General features: G+C 39.2%; 2 protein-coding genes across 4 annotated transcripts in view; one reads left to right on the forward strand and one right to left on the reverse strand.

The window, feature by feature from the left end:
• LIMS2 (LIM zinc finger domain containing 2) overlaps window positions 1–20,891 on the reverse strand; it is a 34,768-nt gene that overhangs the window by 4,784 nt on the left and 9,093 nt on the right. For all 3 annotated transcript variants that reach the window (XM_054835980.1, XM_054835979.1, XM_054835978.1), the window contains 6 exons: window positions 13,741–13,900; window positions 12,853–12,919; window positions 12,421–12,541; window positions 2,771–2,920; window positions 1,895–2,045; window positions 688–780 (listed from right to left, as the gene is read on the reverse strand). In XM_054835980.1, coding sequence (XP_054691955.1) covers window positions 688–780; window positions 1,895–2,045; window positions 2,771–2,920; window positions 12,421–12,541; window positions 12,853–12,919; window positions 13,741–13,896 — 738 coding nt within the window. In that variant the 5' untranslated portion in view covers window positions 13,897–13,900. The remainder of the gene's footprint in view (window positions 1–687; window positions 781–1,894; window positions 2,046–2,770; window positions 2,921–12,420; window positions 12,542–12,852; window positions 12,920–13,740; window positions 13,901–20,891) is intronic.
• GPR17 (G protein-coupled receptor 17) lies at window positions 4,850–11,961 on the forward strand. The gene is made up of 2 exons (XM_054835981.1): window positions 4,850–5,108; window positions 9,168–11,961. Exon 2 carries the CDS (start codon window positions 9,205–9,207, stop codon window positions 10,237–10,239), a length of 1,035 nt encoding a protein of 344 aa, XP_054691956.1. The 5' UTR covers window positions 4,850–5,108; window positions 9,168–9,204; the 3' UTR covers window positions 10,240–11,961.

The following is a 20,891-nucleotide window of genomic DNA, read 5'->3' on the forward strand; positions in this document are numbered from 1 at the left end:
ATACCACTAAATACTACAAAATCTTTTTTGTTAATGCCTCACACTCTAGCATTGTTATGTGTTCTTAAAGTCCTGTATATGTGGCAATTTGGAGAAAAGAGGATGGGTAGATTATGATGCTTACTGTACACAAACATCTCCTGATGCTAAACTATAAACATCAAAATAAAACCTAGAGCTACTTTGAAAACAGCAACACATCTCTTATGAAGAGAAAGAGACTAATTTATCTGACAGAAGAAAATAACAAATTCATAGCTGTTCAGTAGAGTTACACAGAAAAAAAATAGGTTTTGATTGGCTTTTGAAACTTATTTTTCTCATGCTTTACACAGCACAACACTTATCTTAGACCCATGGAAGCAAGTAATTATCAAAGCAGTCCGCACAAATAGTTTTGGAGTAGAATTACAAGGATTTGAATCACAACTTATGATCAGTGGTTTTTTCTGTCAATGGCACGAAGAAAAATCAGTATCTCCAAGACATTTCTATTCTGTCCTCAGCATCACTTTTCACATCTACCAAGAAAAATTATTTTTTCCATTAAATCTCACTAGTTTCTTAATATCATGTTGCCTCTACAAATTCAGATTATGCAAAATCTGCATAGCTTTGCATATGTAAAATGCAAAAATGCATTTGCCAGTCCGAGCAAGTACCTAAGGTATAGATGGCAGAATTTACCTGGTTATAGTGAGTTTCACAATAAGCCAGTCCTTTTTTCTCATAGTGTCGGTGCCCCAAGAATGGCTTCTCACATTTGGCACAAACAAAATGCTGTAAAAGAAAAAGACATTCAGCGGCAGGCAAAGCAACTTTTCCATCACCAGGGAAAAACTTGTATGGCTACAAATCATGGCTCAATACGAAACACTTAATCATAGAATCATAGAATGGTTTGGGTTGGAAGGGACCTTAAAGCCCATCCAGTTCCAACCCCCTGCCATGGGCAGGGACACCCTCCACTAGCCCAGGTTGCCCAAAGCCCCATCCAATCTGGCCTTGAGCACTTCCAGGGAGGGGGCATCCACAGCTTCTCTGGGCAACCTGTGCCAGTGCCTCGCCACCCTCATAGTGATGAGTTTTTTACTAATATCTAATCTAAATCTACCCTCCTTCAGTTTAAAACTGTTACCCCTTAATGTTTTAATGAAACTCTGACAGGAAAGACTTTATGAAACTAAAAGAAAAGAGGAAATATTTAGTCTAGTATAGTAATTAAGAACTGTATTAAAGATAGGTACAAGACCTGCTGAAAGGGCAATCATCTTGTGTCTACACTGATAGACTTGTGGACTATTATCTTGCTTGTTTCAGAGAAGCGAAACAGGAACATAAAACATGGTTGGTACGAATGCAGTTCAAATGAGCAGCAGGATCTCTCTCAGTTCAAGCCCTAGGAGTCTTAAATCACTAAAAACATAAATCACTAAAAAACTTCAGAGCAAGCTGTGACAACTCAGCTGAAACAATGAGCTGAGAAGGCTTAAAAAGCAAGAATTGCACTGGCTCTGCCCACATTACAAATTCTAACAATGTTACGAACCTGTTAACTGGGGTTGGAGAGGATATATGTAAGTATATCATAGTGAATATGTAAATTTATTAGTAAGTAAATGCTATACAGCGAACCATATTCTGCAACAATCTTTACAATGCAACTCAGGCATTTTAAAATTAAGGTTATTACTGTTGTGAAAGCATAGCTTTCTTAGGCAACCCTGCTGTACTCATTCACTCACATAAGGTGAAGACAATCTGAAATATAAGCAATTGGTTTTTGTCTGAATTCATATATTACAGATCACATAAATGTCTACAGCTTCCAACCAGCACTAGTCCTCTTCCAAAATGGCTCCTGAAGGAAGTTTCAGATTCAGAGAGGCCTCACCTCAACATGCCATTGCTTTCCCAGAGCATTGACCACTCGTCCCTCAATGGGCCTGCGGCAGGCTCCACAGATGGGGATTCCCATTTTGTCGTGGCAAGGCAGGCAATACAGTTCTCCCTTCAGTTCCCGGGCCTCAGCGGTCAGCTCCTTCCTGAAAACACAAACATGTCCTTGAAGTACAAACACCAAGTGAAGCTCTTTAATGCCCGAGATGAAGTTTTGGAAGACCAAACTTGAAAGTTAACGTACTTTGGCAACATACATGCTACAAATGCAGAGTCATTACATTAAGCTAATGAAATACAGTTATTGCCAACTCATCTTTCTAAAATTGCTTTCTCAGTTTGACAGACAAGAGAACGTATGTTCTACTTTATTCTTCAGCGCTGTTGACCATTCTAGGGCAGCACTGGGGTCCAATTATACTACCTTCACGGTAAGTAATTCAGGTCATACAGGCATCAGCATGGTAATGGACTGTGCCAGAAGACTGACACAGCTCTCCAAGTCTTTTTTTTTTTTTTTATCCAGGAATGCAAAGTGAAACTATTTTGAATAGCCTGGCAACAGCTATGTTTGGACAACACTATTATTGTAATCTGCACACAGCCCTTCAGGTAAATTCATACCAAGGAACTCTTTTAATTTTCAGTATAAAATAGTGCCATTCAAGTTTAGGATAGAAGAATATTGAATGGCAACATAAAACTAAAGTTTCTGTAGGCTTTCCAAATTTCTTTCGATTTCTCCTCACACAATTTCTTTTTGCTCAATAATGTGAAGGCAGCAAAGTTTAGGCCTTGGAAAGGACTGCACTGCTGACTGAACTGTTTGCCTCTCTCCTTTGTTGTGAGAGTTTAGCATATGAGAACATACCCACAGTGCGTGCAGTTGAAGTGATCTGGATGGTAGGAATCGTTCCTAAACATCAGTGGCTGCTCATCAATTATCAGGTGGCACTTCTGACAGATGTACTTGCCCAGTCCCTTAGCTTTTTCACGGTTATGACATGGCCTGCACAGATGTCTGGTTGAACAAAGGCAAGAAAGGAAAACATTAAGAAATTCTTTCTCCTAAACCAACGTACATTGTATGCTGTACTTTATGTAACAGGAGAAGTGTCTTCTGAGCTCAGACTAAACATCATTTGGTTTAGTATCCTGTCTTTCACACCAGTTGCACAGAAAAGAATATGTGGATAGAGCAGTCAGAGTTGTATTTCCTTAGAATACTCCTCCAGCATTCACTGATTTATATCCCATCAGGGATATCTGTCATTCTTCTAGGTATCCTTTCTAGTTCTTCTAGATCCTTTTTGAGAGATGGGCAAGGAAAGGTGGCAACACCCTCTCTCCATTAAAACTATGGGATCTAGCCGTAACAGAGGCATTACAGCACAGGGCAGGGGGGAGTGGGAGTCAAGAAGAGAGAATAAAAACTATTAAACCAAAGCACATTGCTCAAATGCCTTTACCATGTCTGGATTCTTTAGTCTTCAATAGCTAGGACAAACAAGAGAACATTGAATTCTAGCTCTTCTGCCTACAAATTCCTTTTAGTCCTAAGTTAAAGAAAATAAGGAACTATGCAATTTTGCAATTTTACGTGGTAAATGTAACTGTATTCCTATCACATAGAATCACAGAATATCTCGAGTTGGAAAGGACCCATAAGGATCATTGAGTCCAACTCCCTGCTCCTTGCGGGACTACCTAAAACTAAACCATATGACCTATTCTAGAACGTATTACAAGTACAGTCCTAAACTGGCAGATAAGCCAAATTTCTGGTAGAAAAGTCTGGGCAAAGGTATAAAAACTTCTGTAAAGGCTGATGGAATCCACCAGTTTTATCCCAATATTTAGGAGCTCTGAGGAGCAGCTGTTCAGTTTACTTGCCTGTTACCTACCCCTCTAGCTGCAATGCTGCAGGCTGGGAAGAATTTATGATAAAACGAAAATGACAGAGGAATGACTTTCTGTGGGTTTCTTTGTCACAAAACAGACAAGCCTGCTTAATTCCTTTCACTATGTCACTATGTGAAACACTTGCTGAGATTTACAGGTCATTCTCAAAAGACACCAGACAAAAGGAAAAGTTCAAATGGAAAGGGTAGATTTATGGCCGAAGTAGCGGGTTCTTTGCAGGGCCCCTTCCAAAATTCTGGTGTGATGAATCACTTACCCTTAGATCTGTAAAATGGGGATAAGAATACAACACAGATGTTGTTGTGAGACCTCAAACATTTATGACCCTCAGCTGGCAGGCGCCTGTCTAAGTGCTAAGTATCATTATTATTCTCTCCAAATCTGAGTCCTCCTGTCAGCAAGTGTCTCTCTCCAGGGCTGGAACTACTGTCTGCCCAGACGGAGTCCAGAAAAAGCAGACAGCACCCCATTATAAGGAAACATGCAGCTGTGCTCATCTCAGCATAAAGGCATCAATTTTATTCGCCACTGTCAAATGCAGAGTAATTATATGGGGCAGGACATAGGGACCCTGAAGCAAGTGTCCTGAAAGAGACCCCTCTCATTCAGCTGAATAAGATGCCTTCAGCCATTTGCACTGATAAACCATTATCAGCCCCTCCCCACTCACAAACCCTCTCTGCCATCCCATAGACACTCCTCTATTGCAAGCAAAGGGAAGTGTTGGACAGGCTAAGCTGTTACCATAGCAGCCGCCCCTCTGCCTCTCCCCCTCCCCACTCCCACCATTATGGAATTATCCCATTCTGAAATGTCCTGTTGTGTCTATTAATACCAGACTTCCCCCAAACAATGCTTCTCTCCACCCTCCTAAAATAATCAGGGGACTCCAAGAAGTCTGTGTTCACGGCTGGGAGTTCAGTAGCAGCCTTTAGTAAGCACCATGAACACTGGAATATTCATACAGTATATCCATATCTTTAACAGCAGCAGCAACTCCCGTGCCAAGGGCTCAGCTGGGATGAAGACTACTCTTCAGTGCTGGGGTGTCCTCTCCCCTGCTCCGTTGTGTGACTGAGCTGATAATGCGCTATCAGAGCTAGAAAGACACTATATAGAGGGGCTCCCCTCTCCGCCCTCAGCAACTCTGCAACTGTGTGCTCTTTTTGGATCATCTCATTTTCACCATTGCTACTTCCATTTGGTTTGCTGTCATCAGAGGGAGTTCCTTGAGATTTTCCCCCAAAGGAGCCTATACTCCACCCATAGGACTGCACTGTAAAAAGGTAAGAGACAAACTTCTTTTAGCAGAATAATGAAAGAACTTTCCTAGTGACATTAGTTCTAGCTGGTGTCAGTGAGGTGGAAAGACACACACACAGAGGCAGATGAATATAATGGAAATGCTTGAAACTAAGAACAAGCAGCGTTTTTTAAGCTTCAAAGAATAATTTCCTCACTCTTTATATCACTCCTCCAAAACATAAAAGTTTTCAAACTTCTGTACCTAATGTACATCCATTTGTGCCAAGAAAACTGACAGATGTATGCTATGTCTGGTGCTCTCTGACACTGCTTTGATGCTCACAAGCAGCAAGTATTTCAGCTGAAGGGTGGGAGGCTCAGCAGGGAGTGATTCTCAGGAGAATAATTTCAGTCAGAAGTGGACTATTTCTAATGAAGAGTACTGTCAGTGAAAGATAGAAGACACTCCCATTTGACTACAACCATAATCTTAAAAAAAAAATCACAAATACCTACATTATAACAAAACCTCCAAATTAGCCAAGTATCTAACTTACGATGAGCTAACTATTTCTTCTGCTTATTGATCATTTCATTAGTGATAGGTAGAGCATCTGCTGAAAAGGTAATCAGTTGTTTCTATACTGACAGCCTTCTGGATTGTTATCTTGCTTGTTTGTGAGCAGAAAAGAAACAGGGCATAAAATATGGTCAGTGTGCACGCATTTCAAATGAGCAGTGACATCCCCATTATAGCTCAGCCCTGGGAGGCCTGGGATAACGGCTCATTCCAGAATAGTGCTCTGTTTAGCAATATGTAAATCACTAAATATTCACACAACACCAACAGTGCAATCCAAGCAGAAATTATTGGACAATAAGCCAGACTCCTAAAGGAGTTTTCTATCTGTGGAGTCAAAGCCTCTTGCACCATATAGCTTAGTACAAACTACACATTCCAGGTCATTTGGGAAGGTTTCTAGTTTGCTCTTAGCATTCATACAGACTAGTACAACAACCTTTCTAGAACTTTGCTTTTTTGTAAGCATAAAAAACCAAAAAGAAAGAAAAAACTAAAAATTAAACACATTTATTTTAAATTGATAGGATAAAACCAGGCAAAATAGAAATGGAACTGTAAATAAGAGCAAAGGGCTTTCCACACTGTCAAAGAACTATTACTATTGTAAAGTGGTCGCATTTCATTGAAAACATATAAATTCTAAAAATAAGCTCAACAATTAATTCTAGTGACATGTCAGCTTTCTTCCTAACCTACTCAAGTGCTACACCACAATTTTCACATCAACAAACAGAATTGTAAAAAAAAAAAAAAAAAAAACAAAAAAACCAACTCCCAAAACAAAAAAAACCAAACCCCCAACTTTATTAGAATTCCCTTCTAATTTAAAACCTAAGCAAAATTAGAAGGAGGCCCACTTCCCTTTTTTGTGATTTCTGATCAGGCAACGAAAAATACCTCCCTTCACCTTGTTCTAAAAAGTAAATTAGGTAACTGCAGCTCTCATCACTCATTTGAAAAGGCTGAGTCTATTTCAATTTTATCATTAGTTCTAAGCCTCTCCCTTCCTGACACTGACATACTGGGCTTCTAGATAGCTCTGACATTCACCTTTCTACTCCACCCCACAGTATTTTGCAATGAAAGCATGTCCAGATAGAAATCAATGGCAGACTCAATGCTGCCACCAGTGAGGACAAAACTCTTTAAGTCTTGGCTATTCCGAGTCTGGCACTGACACTCAGCTGAATCTGAATCCCAAAGATCCTCCTTAGGAAATCAGCTCAGACAGAATCAGTTCAATGTATCATGCTGCTAAACCCCTAGTATTTAGCTTGGAAATAGAGGAAAAGCCTGCTTACTGCTTCGCTTCCTGAACTGACTTAAATCATGATCATCAAGACAAGAGCCATCCCTGTCTGTTCCATAAGACAACCCTTGCTTCTGCCTTTTCAGCTGGTCCAAGCCAGCATGCATTGCTTTCTCAATGGTGTCACAACCATGTATAGAATAATGCTTAGGCATCAGACCACCCCATCACTGACAGGTGTGTGTATATAAAGATCACCTGATTACATTTTTTGCAGATGAAAAACATATTTCAACAAAGTGCCTGGCACAAAAAAGGCTACATAGCCAGAAGATCAGGTGATAGGTACCACTGTAAATAAACAGTCAATAAAAAGGCATGGTCTCATCGTATTTCTCCTTTGGTATGCAATAGAAAAATACATACTTAAACTAATTCCATTCAGGGAGGACAAGTGTTTGAGCATTCAACATTACTATCACATACAAACCTCAAAATCTTGTGTTCAAAAATACTTGGAAGTTTTACTTTGTAAGGGACAAATAAATACTAGGAACAAAATTGCAGGCTCCTCTGCAAACCCAGGAAATTCACATGGAAAACTGCAATAGGGAATTTTCCTTCTGTACATGAAAGCAAAATTTCATATGTATTTTTATAGATAAAACATCCCCTGGTAAAAAGGGCCATATAGTCTTCCTTGCACATGCACTTTTAGTAATTCCAAGGTAATAATTTGTTGCCATCTCTAGGACTATAAAGAAGCATGCAGCTGGCAGTAGGCAGCAAGTACCCACGCACTCAAACTCAGTCTTTTTTGTGCCATAAATGTGCAGGGTATCTACGCAATCCATGGAGTAAGAAGGCCCCTCTGTGGCTAAAAGAAGAAACTTTAGTTTCTGAATTTCATTCAGTCTCACTTCTGTTGACTTTTGTCTCTTCAACTGTGAACTAAACAGAAACGGTCCAGCATTTTTATCTCTAGCTACTGTAGTTTTCTGTCCATCTGAAAGTGACAGCAACCAAACTAAAGATGGTAATCACCTTGGAATTTTGTTTAAATTTTCCAATATAGTGGTGTGTTCTTAATCCCATTTCAGTTTCTCAATTAGCCACCAATATTTTTAGACATCTGAAGAAGATGGAAGAGGAAAGTGGATGTATTTAAAGATTTATTGAATATTATGGAGAAATGGTCAATCAGTATAAAATGCAACGGTGAGCACAATGGAGGTACTGCCGCACATACTGTAACACCTCCGAGGAATCAAAAAAACAGACAATGCTGGAAACTCAGGCTGCCTGCATTTCCCACCATCTACACCCACAGTTGAGAAATGTATAAAAAGCCATGGTAGGTGCCCAGAAAATCTTATTACTTTTTGTTGATGCTGTTCAGGACCCTGCAGACAACAGAGAGACTGGCAAAGCTAAGCTCAGTTTTACTAAGCTGCTACTTGGAAAAGGCCCTGGATAAGCTACAGTGGATTCAGGCTTTTGAGGGAGGAAGAGAGTGAGTTATGCTGAAAGAAGAAAGCTGCAGGGAAGCGTGACTCTTTGACAGGCAACTCACAGCATGGGCATTACTAATAATCTTTTCTGAGTGCTTTTTGCTGTTCAAATGAGATGCAGCTACCCATCTGAAAAGTCTCCTCCTATATTGCAACTAGATGCATTTGCCTTAAATACAGGCCTTTAAACCAAAGTAATTCTCAAAGATTTTCAGGAACCCTGTGTTTTTTTTAATAACAGCAATACTTGACCTGCCTTCCACCTCTTCTAGGAACAAGACAGATATTCTAAGCTAGGTCACCTTACAACAGATACCTGTGCTCAGAAAAGCTGATTCATTAGGAACTCTTCAGTCCTGAATCAGGCTTTCAAATTAAACATAGCTAATACTAAATAGACAGACATACAGAACGCGCTTCCGCTCTTCTATTAACCAGACACATAAGTATTTCACTGCTTATTCAATTGATCTCAGCACAGGTTAGAGACAAGCTCATAATCAGCTAGCTAACTCTTTATAGTGGTGCCTTCAAGAGGAATTAATGTTCTGGAAAACCCAGTCCAGCAGGAGGTATTAAGAATTTCAATGTAAGGGTTTAAACTTAGACTGATCTCTCATATTAAATACCAATATTAGCAAACCAGAGACATCACTGATTTCCATGTGTGTTTTTTCGGGTGGGTTTTTTTGTTGTGTTTTTTTTTTTCCTTCAAAAAAACAGGGTCTTTTGTAATATGCTGTCTCAATTCTTTCAGGTTTTTTGGTTTTTTTTCTTCAAAATTGCAGTGAAAAATGAATAGCCCAGCAGATCCCTCAAGCCTACTCTTCAATTGCTCAACTCAATCAAATTTCTCTTTGGAAACATCAGAGCAATGTGGCAAAGAGACACACCTCGAGAACATCCTTTTTGCCACTTTCTACTTCCTGGACTTCATCCTGGCTTTTGCTGGCAATGCCCTGGCTCTTTGGCTTTTCGTCCGGGACCAAAAGTCAGGCACACCTGCCAACGTGTTCCTGATGCATCTTGCTGTGGCTGACCTGTCCTTTGTACTGGTACTTCCCACCCGGCTGGTGTACCATTTTTCTGGTAATCATTGGCCATTTGGTGAGATCCCATGTAGACTCACTGGCTTCCTTTTTTACCTCAACATGTATGCCAGTATCTACTTCCTCATGTGTATCAGCGTTGACCGTTTCCTAGCCATTGTGCACCCTGTGAAGTCCATTAAGCTTCGCAGGTCCCTTTATGCCCATTTGGCATGTGCTTTTCTATGGGTTATAGTTGGGGTTGCAATGGCACCTCTGCTGCTCAGTGTGCAGACAGTCGAGATGAAAAACACAACTGTCTGCCTGCAACTCTACAGAGAAAAGGCATCACGTCATGCCCTTGTGTCCTTAGCAGTGGCGTTCACCTTCCCATTTGTTACTACAGTGACTTGCTACTTATTAATCATCCGAAGCCTGAAGAGTGGGAACAGAGTTGAGAAACACCTGAAGGAAAAAGCTATCAAAATGATCATCATGGTCCTGATGATCTTTCTGATTTGCTTTGTACCTTATCATGTCAACCGCTACATTTATATTCTCCATTACAATGGGACCAAAACTTCCTGTGAAACACAGCGAATTCTAGCCCTCGGTAACCGCATCACTTCCTGCCTCACAAGTCTAAATGGTGCCTTTGACCCAGTCATGTATTTTTTTGTGGCTGAGAAATTCCGTGAGGCTTTGTGCAATCTGTTTTGTGTTAAAAAGACCGTAATGTTGCCTCAAACGTACGAGGGTAAGACAAATGAAAGCTCGCTAAGTGCTAAATCTGAACTGTGAACATGACTCTTGTCACTGCTTCGACTGAAGAATGCTCTCTTCCGCCAAAATCAGCTGAGAGTGCAAATATGCAGCAAGATAGTTCACCCAGAGTCAAACTCATCCTGAGGAGGGAAGTTCTGTTGTTTTTATGGGACTGCAATTAGCAAGAACCCCTCTGACAACAGAGATCACATGTTCTTGTCTCACTGAAACTGCAAACAGAAGTACAGTTCTACTGATTTCCAAGATGTGAAACTGAGGGCTGAACACTTAGGAACAGGGAAGAAAGCAAAGAGGCTATTAAATGGACTTTTGGGGGTTTTTTAAATAAAAAAAAAACCCCACCCTTAATTACATCATTTGGAAATGACTCTTCCTCTGCACAATGCATACAGCCTACTTTAAAATTTAATATTGTACCAGCAGTAGAGATCCACTCCTGAGATAGACCTGCCTGATGAAAAGGCAGCATGCTTGCACATCTTGTCAAATCTCCACACTCAAAGTGTTTATATATAGTAAACAGAAAATTAGTACTAAATGGTGGTAAGAAAAAAAAAAAAGACCAAAATGCTGCAATGCACCCAGCCTGGACTGGAATCAAGATAGGACTTACAATTTTTTTTTACTTCTTCCCAGCATTCAGAGCTGGAGATGAGCACTATACTTCATACAACCTTTTCTATCTGCCCTCTGCCATTGTCTCAAAGCTGCAGACAGAGGTTGGACAACATCTACTGCACTGCCTCTTTTATGTAGTTCCCTGCAAAACTTCAGATATCCTGATAAACCTCAAACTAAAGAGTGGAAAAGGGCTGTTCAGGAATACAGCATTCATCATTACTACATTCTGAATCATAAAAGTATGAACCTAAATGCAAAAGTGAAGTAAAGTAAGCATATGAAGAAGTGAAGTCTACTTTGTCCAGAAGAGATTCCTATTTCTGAGGTGTTTTACAATTATTTTTTGTCATTTATCTAGCAAGACTATTCCTTCACTACAATAAAGTAAGGATTATCTTAACTATCCTCACTGATACAAATTGCATCCAGTGGAACATGTCTGGAAATGACAGGTAGACTAGGGAAGACCAGGTACAATGAGAAGCAGGAAAAAGAACCCAAGAGTTTCCAATAATATTTACCAGAAATCTGCTTCTATGCTATGGAGATAAATATTATAGGAAATCACGTGACAGGTAAATTATAATTTTTATGTACAGATACATACACATGCATATCCCATTTCTATGCTTTTGGGAATGAGCTCCTTACCATTTTAGATTTGGTCCAAAAATTATGAAATCAAATGTACTTTAACTTGCTTGAACTGCTTCAATCCTGACTACTATCCCAAGCCACCGTAGGTGCTATCACAACAGCCCATTCTAACAAGCTTAGGTATCAAAAGAAAATCAATTATACCCAGCTCCAAAAATTAAGGCACAGAAGCTGCATGCAGGATGGAAGAGAAGAGGGAGTTGAGAGGGCTCCCTGCTGGACAGGGTACAAGTATATAACCTTTCCTTCCCTTCCTCACCATTTAGTTAGCGAGAATATAAACTCTAGGAAATTACTAGGCTTTGCTCAAGACATATGAAAGCCTGAAATTAACCATGAATTGTGCAACACTACCTGCTAACTGCTGGATTGTTTTATTTTCTTATCATGGTATGCTTTTGTACAAGCTCCCTTTTATGTTTTTATTTCTTACTTCTTAATTAAATGCATTAATCAACCGTTAGGACTCATTTTTGTATTTCAGTATATAAAATGAATGATTTCCGAAGACCTGGGGAATCACATGCTGAACAGGCTTTGCTGTAATCCTCATGTTATTCTCTTGGCCTTTTGCTATATCTTGATTTCCTGCTCAGCAGCTTATTTGATAAATACCCTGCCCAGGATCACATAATCCCTTTTTCTTACTTGCTGTTCAGCCTTTTGCCTAAAATGCCTTTCTTTTCTAGAACCCACCCACTAGCTACTAAAATTGGAGTTTCTGCTTTTTACATGTTTCATTGGATGAAGAACACTGTTCTTCATTCCATTTTCCATCTCCTATCAGGCTGTTCCTTAAAGCTTCTTCTGTACCTTTTCAAGCTTTACCTATCAGTGTACAAACTCACCACTCTCAACATTTCACTACTGTATCAATAACATACCGATAAAACTTTCAGACCTCTTGCTCTATCTTACCTGCCAGCATTCTTCACAAAACCCAGGTCAGCAAGTGCTACATCGCAGAGCTCACAGCGGAAACATTCTGGGTGCCAGTTATTGTTCATTGCCTTGATAACACGTCCAATAATGAACTCACCTGCAAAAGGAAAGCAACACCTTGAGATGCATGCACAAAACGGTCTTATCAAAAGCCTAGTGCCCTTCATAACCCTCCCATTTTAATTCCACAAGAGCTATTACAGTCTAACTTTGGAAAAAAAACCCAGTAATTCCACAATCAGAATACCCCAAATCACTGCCAGTATCATTCTTTGTTTCCCTCTGGAGCTTGTGCTCCTTAAAATGACCTCAACAATCCCATCCTGGGAGGGATGTCACTGCAATGGTGGGAGGTTTGCACAGCCCTGTAGCTGTTACCCCACGGCGTTGACATGCACCACATCTTACCACATTCCCCGCAGCAAGGAGCAAACAGCATCTGAAAGTCATGCTCGCAGTACTTCCGACCTTCAAACTGTGAACCAAACAAGAGAGAAGGAGCCCTCATGAATAACTGAACTACTCCTATGTCTTGATAGTTCAGTATGATTTTCCATTGAAATGACCGCTTACCCAAGGTCAGCCAAATTTTCCAGTTCTAGCCCCCCCCACACCTGTTTTTGAAATCCTAAGGATCTCTCTTAAAGAAATATCCAGATATGGCTTAAGCCTTATGGTGAATTTGCATAGCAAACAGTTAAATCAATAGCAATGCTGCTACAAGACAGTGAAAATCTTGAGTGTCCAAAGCCCTTTTCCTTTAGTAGGCTTTAACTTAATTTTTGGCTTCCCCCCCAAGTAATTCAGAACTACTCCTCCTACACAAGGCTAAAACTCATGGCAGATTAAGAATGCAGCATGTTTAAAATAATGAGTTATTCAAAATATGTGCTTGCACGTATTCTGTAAAAATATTTCAACCTCATTTTTAAATGGGTTCTCCAGTTTCAGTTGCCCAATCGGAAAAGTTTGGTACAAAATGTCTAAAAATAAAGACAAAAATTCACTTATGTCTAATGAAATATCAAGGAACATTTTCTATTTTCTTTTTGAAATGCCTCTTACTCAAAGAGCGAGCACGCAGTTTTTGTTGTTACTGATGTACAGGAGTATGTGAGAAGGAAAAAAAGGAAATTAAGTCACAACCCCCTCAAAAAAATAGCAACAAAGGTTTAGGGCTGAGAAATGAAACATGCAAGAAAGATGGAAATCCGTATTTCTGCTAGAATTTTCACCTAATTCCTTGCATTTTAATGGAGCTACTTCTCTTCCTTTACATACAGTATGAGACCTCACCTCATAAAAAAGTCCATCTGGGAACTGACGAAAACACTGAGCACAGACAAAGCAGTTTTCATGATAGAGCTCCCCATTGCTGTTCACAATCCTCTCTGCAGGGTCGAATCGAGTCTGGCAGCGTTCACATACTGCATTTGCAAGAGCATCAGACATATTACTGGAACAAAGACAAGAGTAAGATCATAAGCAATGTCACAGCCAATCACATGAGTATACTCATATCATCCAAGTTTCCCCAATATCTATGAACACAACATTTCCATTGCTTTAAACTCTCTTTTATATGAAAAGAAAAAAAAAACAACAAACAAAAACCCAATGAGTCAATTCAGCACTGACATCAGTTAGAAATAATGTTCTTGTAACTCACACGTGGCAGAATGAGCTCATGTAGCAGACTTACCTATTGCTCACTTTTGGCTGCTTCACCAGTCTTTCACCCCATTATGTCATCCTCCTAATAACTTACACCAAATATCCACAATTTGAAATAAACCAGTAGTTTGGAGAGCAGCAAACACAATCATCCTGACTTCTTGGGATTTCTGCTCTCAGGATGTGCACCTCTGAGGATTTTCTGATGGGTAATAAGCGCTGATATCCCACTGCAGTATTCCCTTTATTTTCTGATGGGTAATAAGCACTGATACCCCACTATAGTCTCCTCTTCTCTGTAGGAATTAACAGGGCATTTCCCCCTTTACCCAGCAGCTTATATGCACAAGATTCATTGGAAAATAATTATATACAATGCCTCTGTCTCCCTGACATATTAGTTGAAACTGTCAAAGGGTTGAAAAGGTATGGGAAGAAAGAAGTCTCCCTGCCTGGCTTGGCAAATGCATCAGCTTAATTTCCTCAGAAAGTTAGGCTAAAATAAAACCCCAAAGCCACACTCGCAAATTGTGCAAAGGACGTTTCCTCTATCTTCCCTAAAATGTGGAACAAGTCTAACCTCTCTCACAAAATTTTCACACTTACCATCATGTTAATCTCAGTTCTCTATATACTAAAAGAATGCAGTTTTATTGTATATGTCCAAAAAAGGAGGAAAAAACCCCTATGAAGAGTCTCAGTTTCTTGTTGCAATATGACTTTTCTTTCAACCACCAGACTACCCAATCATATAAAAAGTCAATATTGTTACACTTTTAGATACAGAAAAACTATTTTATGCCTTCTGGGCATCCTCTTAATTCCATGATTGGAAAGATAGCAGTTTTATAGGAGGGAGACTAAAAAACTTCCATCATGTCAAAAATCTCTGAAATATTTGTGTAGTAGTTTTCCTCAAGCACATAATATATACATAAAGTGAAAGATGGCTTGCTTTAAATGTTTTTTTCTCTTTCTTTTCATATGCAAAGCTACTTTGAACTGAATTTCCATTGTTAGTGTTATTCTACAACCTGACATACTACTTTCCACACCTCTTCATAGAGAACACCAATTCAATAAGCATCTTCCAGTAGTAGAAGATTCTCTTTCCTCTGGTCAGAGACATCCCTACAAAAACAGGCCACCATTTGTATCCCAGGACATTGTGCTCTAAGTGCAACTAGAACAAGCAGGCAGCAGTGCGGGCAGCAGTCTCATATCCCTGAGGCAAAAAAAACCCCCACCCCTGTGCTGCAGCTGGCTCAGCTGAGCCAAATGTGTCACATCTGCAGCCTGTAGAAATATCCTACACTGTGACCTGGAGTGACCACTCAGTAAAAATACTTTCTTTCTGCCACTGCAATTCCAAGGGTGGCAAAGACCAAGGGAGCTGGTAATAATTTCAAGAATGGAGTACCGATTTAGTAGAAATTTGTTACAACTTGTTTCCTTATTGCAGTATGAAGGAGCTTTAAAAAACAGATGTGGACCGGAGTTATGGACAGGCAGGAAATCCTGTAATTTCATAAACTAGAGATCATAGGTTAGGGAAACAATTTTATCCTGACAGACTACCAAAGGAATAGGTCAACACAAAAACATCAGTGTTTGCAGCAAAGCCAAGACCTAATCAGCTTAGTTTTCAATCGCCACTCTTTCAGTTACATCATGCAAATATGTACCAGGAGTTGAAAATATAATCTCCCCATCAAGCGTCTTTTCCCTCTTGAAAAATGTGATGCCTGAATTCCAAGACTTGAGCTAGTCAACAGCCACAATTAAGAAAGCCTCATGTCAACATCAGTGAAAAAGCTCCTCTGGGTTCACACCAAACACTACTGAATACACTTATCCTGGGAGGGATTCTGACACAAGTCCCATGGCTGTGTTGGTGAGAAAAAAAAAAAAAAGAAGATAATGAAGATGTAGGGACTTGCTCATAAGAATAAGGCTATCAGAAGCCTCCGTTCTGAAACCAGCATTTGAGGGCTATCAAAACAGAGTAACCACACAGTAAACCCTAACTTCTAAACAATATAAAATCTATTGGGAAATTGAAAGTTCCAGTGAAAGTCAATTGCACTATTGTTCTGTGTTCTCATTGTCTTCCCTTAGCATGAAGTACAACTTTGGATTTAATTTTTAACTCTCAAAAAATTAATTTACCTCATTCATTTGCAAAAGCAAGAGAATATCAAGAATCCTAAGAGTTTATTTAATGTCCTGCTCATGCATGAAGATGCAAAAGGTCCTACTCCTAGCTATGGAATTTTTGCTCAAGATATTCCAATACTGTTTTAACAGCATAATATGATACGCAGTGAAAAATCACTAATGATTTTGCAAAACAGCATAGAACAAGCACGTCAAAAACTCGGAAATGAAAACATTAAAAAAAAAAATTTCAAAATGTTTGAGCTAGAAGAACTTGGTTGATGCTGACAAGATTTCCTTAAAGGCATAAGAAAGATGATGATGATAATGATATAGCCAGAGCAGTCCAAGAAATGCCACAATGCAAATGAGCTAATGATTCTGACTTGTTACTCAGACATGAGAGAAATTATCAATCCAGGAAAAAAAAAAAACAAAACCCATACACATGATAACACAGTTCTCTGCCTCAACTATAACCCAGGTGAAATCTGCTGGGGAGAGCCATATAGGAGACAACTAAATCACACATGAGCTCGTGACCAAGGTGTCTCCTGTAACACAAACCAGCAGCTGTGGCTCTTTGATAATCACAGCTCAAGTTTTACCTCTCTGCTCTCTTTTCACTCATGACTTTGCATCTCTTTTTACTTAAGATGTTTTATTCTTTTACACTCAAGCTAAAATGTGTAACTTTGGCATTGCCCTAAAGGTATGACTTTGCCTTTATTCAAAAGTTTTACTTTCACATATGCCACAGTTTCTTAATCTCCCTCAACTACACACCCCATGTGACCTCTTCCTTGTGCAAAACCATTCAACTAGTTCAAGGTTAAAATTAACAAGGCTGGAAGGGGGCGGAAGAACAGTTCTAATTCAGAGCAGTTTTATGATTCAGTTTACTACACTGCTGCAAAAACACTTCTGTCAGCAGCACGGGGAGGGGAAGAGCAACACCAAAACCATTGTTTTGATGGTGGTGCCAAGAGCGTCCATAAAAGTTTGACTTACTGTGTGAACTGTAAGATACTCACATCTGAGTCTTTCTCAAAGGATGGTCTCCAATATGGAGTCCTTCTTGCATTCTGCTTGCTCACTGATTTTTTTGCAATTTGGTAAAATACAGAATCATCCTCTGTTTTAACAATAAGGTAGTGACACAAAGACAGGAAAGGCTATTAAAACATGACCAGCTCAACATCCTGAAGTTATCCTGTCCTGTGCAAATCCCAAAAATACCAGTGCTCAAACAATGCTTTTTCCAATCTCTCATCATTATGTGCCATATCTTCAACAAATTATCTTTGTCAAAGTACCTAATTTACAGAAATTAGTTATTTACCATTATAATTACATGTGGGTTTCTCATGCTTTGACTTCTCAGAAGTATTTACTATAAAGTATCAGCATGGCTCAGAAAAAAGAAAAAAAGACAAATTCCTTCTTATAAGAAGTGGAAGTTAATTGGGAGACCCATTCTGTGCTACTGGTACAGATGCTATAGAGATTTGAAAGCATTTTACCTTCTTATATCACTAAAGTCAATATGGATCTATCTTCCAAAGCTAGTGGCTTCATACATAATTGGGCTAGCAAATGTCATATTTTCATACCATAGTGTCATACAGATTCGGGGGGAAAAAAAAAAAAAAAAGAGTTGGACTTCAATACCAAGAAAGCTGGCTAAAATGCTGCAGCTCCTATACTGTTACCTCCTTTTTAAACATTTGTCCACAGGGATCTAGTACTGGTGACAAGTTGAGGAAAAAAAAAGCAAATCTAGTGTTTGCACTGCTAAGAGAATAGAACAGAAGCTCCAGCCTTCACAATAGCAGAATTCAGTATCTTAAACATGGATGCAAGACAAACGAACCAGACAACTAGACAAGCAGGAGAACAGATGAACAGTCTCAGACTCTTGTCCGTTCCAAGAAAGGAACCGAAGATGCAAGAAGCACTTCTGCCAGAAAAGCCCAGCCAAAAAAAATAATTTTTCTTTAATTGTTCTCAAAAGCTTTTTGGTTTTAGTGTCAAAAAGAGTTCTCCATCACAATGCTGAGTGAAGAATTACTTTAATACAGAGATGACCAAAAACCTTACAGATACTACAAAAAGACAGGAAGAAAGCATTTCAAGATGTAAGAGCCCAGGGCACTATCCAAACCTCAGCAGACAGGCACCATACCTATGCTAGGGAATCCTAGAAAGCTATTCTCTGCTCATTCTGGTCTACCAATAGAAACTAGTGTATACAGAAGATACCACAATGCGATAACATTTATGTAGTCATTTCTAGTATGTATACACACACAGATGCCTGGGACGGTGAAAAGTCAAAAACCTAGAAAGCTATCAGCACTTGTGTATATCATAGATGCCACTAGCTAAGATAAGAATCAGAGCACTCCAGGAGAGGGGCTTCTTCCCATCCCCATAGCATGGTTGAGGATTTGTAGCTTTAAGTCCTTAATGTTGACAAAGACAAAAAAAAATATTTGCCAGGACAATACTAGACTATATGATTCTTCCACAGATAATGACTAATATAAAGAAAAAAGAAAGGAAGGGTATCAGTTCACAAACTTATGCTGAAAAACAGCCCTCAGCTACCTTTATCGTTCTTCCAAAATCTCTTCACTGCAATTGACTTTTATCTGGACAACTTTCCCAAACTGATTTAACTTCTTTAAGGTTATTATTAAACTCGATATAAAACACTGGAGGAAAAAAAAAATCCCATTTGTTCAATGTATGATTTGTTGTGCATTTGATAAAGATGTGTACATAGCTTAACATCTTCAGCATTTCTTCTTCTGCTTGCATTGAATTTGCAGTTCATTCTCTATTTAAATATTTTTTCAGCTGGCTAAATAAGAAATTAACAGTATTTTTCTCAGCATATCTTCCTTGACCATGCAGCCCCCAATCTCTCAATGGAATAAACACTTTTTGTTCTTATTTACTGCACAGGGATAACCAAAATTAAGAAAAACATACAAATTCAACTTATGGTCACAATATGGAAAAAAATCTCCTCATCCCTCCTTGGCCTACCAGCGACAACAATTTGCTATTTGTAGAAGTTAGAGATTTAAAAAAAAAAATAAAATTCCTCTCCTTTACACATTTCAGCTGAGAACAAAATACAATGCCCATATGGCCACAAGCACTTGGTAGTCCCTCTCAGTGCAATGCAATACTTATTTCCAGTAAACCATAACCAATTAATTAAAAAGACACACAGCAGTGTTCACTCAGCCCAGGGAAACATCAACAACATGCACAGGTTTTAAAGGGATTATACTTCTTACACAGGAAAAGCACCCTTTTATTATCAACCATGTACCACTTTACCCACAATGTCTATTGGACAAATTACTTCTTAAACACATTTAATCTTTCTCTTCTTCACTTCCATTATCTCAAAGGAGCTAAATGTGATGTTTGTTTACCAGCACTGATATGACAGATCATTCCCAAATGTGTTCATCAATTATCATCAACTAGCAGCAACACTACTTTTGGATTACTCTCATTTGCCTGAAGAAAGGGCATAAACCATCAGGACCTATCAGGAAGGACAAGCAAAAATTATCTGTAGCTCAAAAACTGTGGATAAAATACAAATAATTCAGGAGACAAAATTCCCAAACAGATTATAATTTTCAGCACTGTCACCTGCTGAGTAAAACCAAAATACACAGTTTAGTTCTTGAAGCAAAGTAAGTATAATGATGTGGAAAATGTATTCAATTTACCTATCTGGACATTTCCCCCCTAAATCACTCTGTCAGCTGCAAAAATTATTTCTTCTGAACTCACCTGGCCTCACTAAAAATTCTGCTAGCATATAGTTTATACAAAAGCATGGTCTGCCTTGCTCTGTATGTGTGTTACCACAGCAATACATACACAGCCTCTCTCCTTCAACACAGCGCAGTACCAGCCTCTGAGCATTCTCCTACCTAGCACCATATCCTTGTAGTCTTAGCTATGCTTGACTTCAGAGCAAGCTCCCCACCCCACCTCACTCCACTCTTCCTAGACTTATGAACGTCCCCAAGCCGAATGCGGTAGATTTGGAGAACCATTACTGTCAGCTTTGCTATGGCAGTGCTGCCTGGATCACCTCCTCTGCCAGCCTCACACAGCACACTTAATAGCATAGGTTTAAAAAGAGAGATCTCACACAGATAAGCATTTTCCAAACACCAAGCTCCAGCTCCCGAAATCTAGCAGACACAGAAGGCAAAGGAGAACTAACCTTGCTCTCCTGCAAAACCATACTCATGTAGTGCTGAGTACAATGAATGTGCTGTTCAGAAAAAGGCATTCTTTCTGCCTAGTGGATTAAGTATATCTACTTAAGAAAGAGTTTTAAACTCTAATTAAAAAATAAATAACTGAATAAAGGCTTGAAAAATCTGTCATGTTTACAAACTCAGAAAAAAGTATTAGAAATAATAATCTGAAATCATGGGAAAAAATATTGTGCCTTCACCTTCTTTCTGGAAGGCTCTTACAGGTTACAATGAAACACAGTTAAATAGCTGAAAGTGAACTACATTTTGACAATGTGAGATGACTATGCCTGGGCATTTATCTCCTCATTCTTC

This window comes from Grus americana, chromosome 9, assembly GCF_028858705.1.
Source record: "Grus americana isolate bGruAme1 chromosome 9, bGruAme1.mat, whole genome shotgun sequence".
NCBI lineage: Eukaryota > Metazoa > Chordata > Aves > Gruiformes > Gruidae > Grus > Grus americana.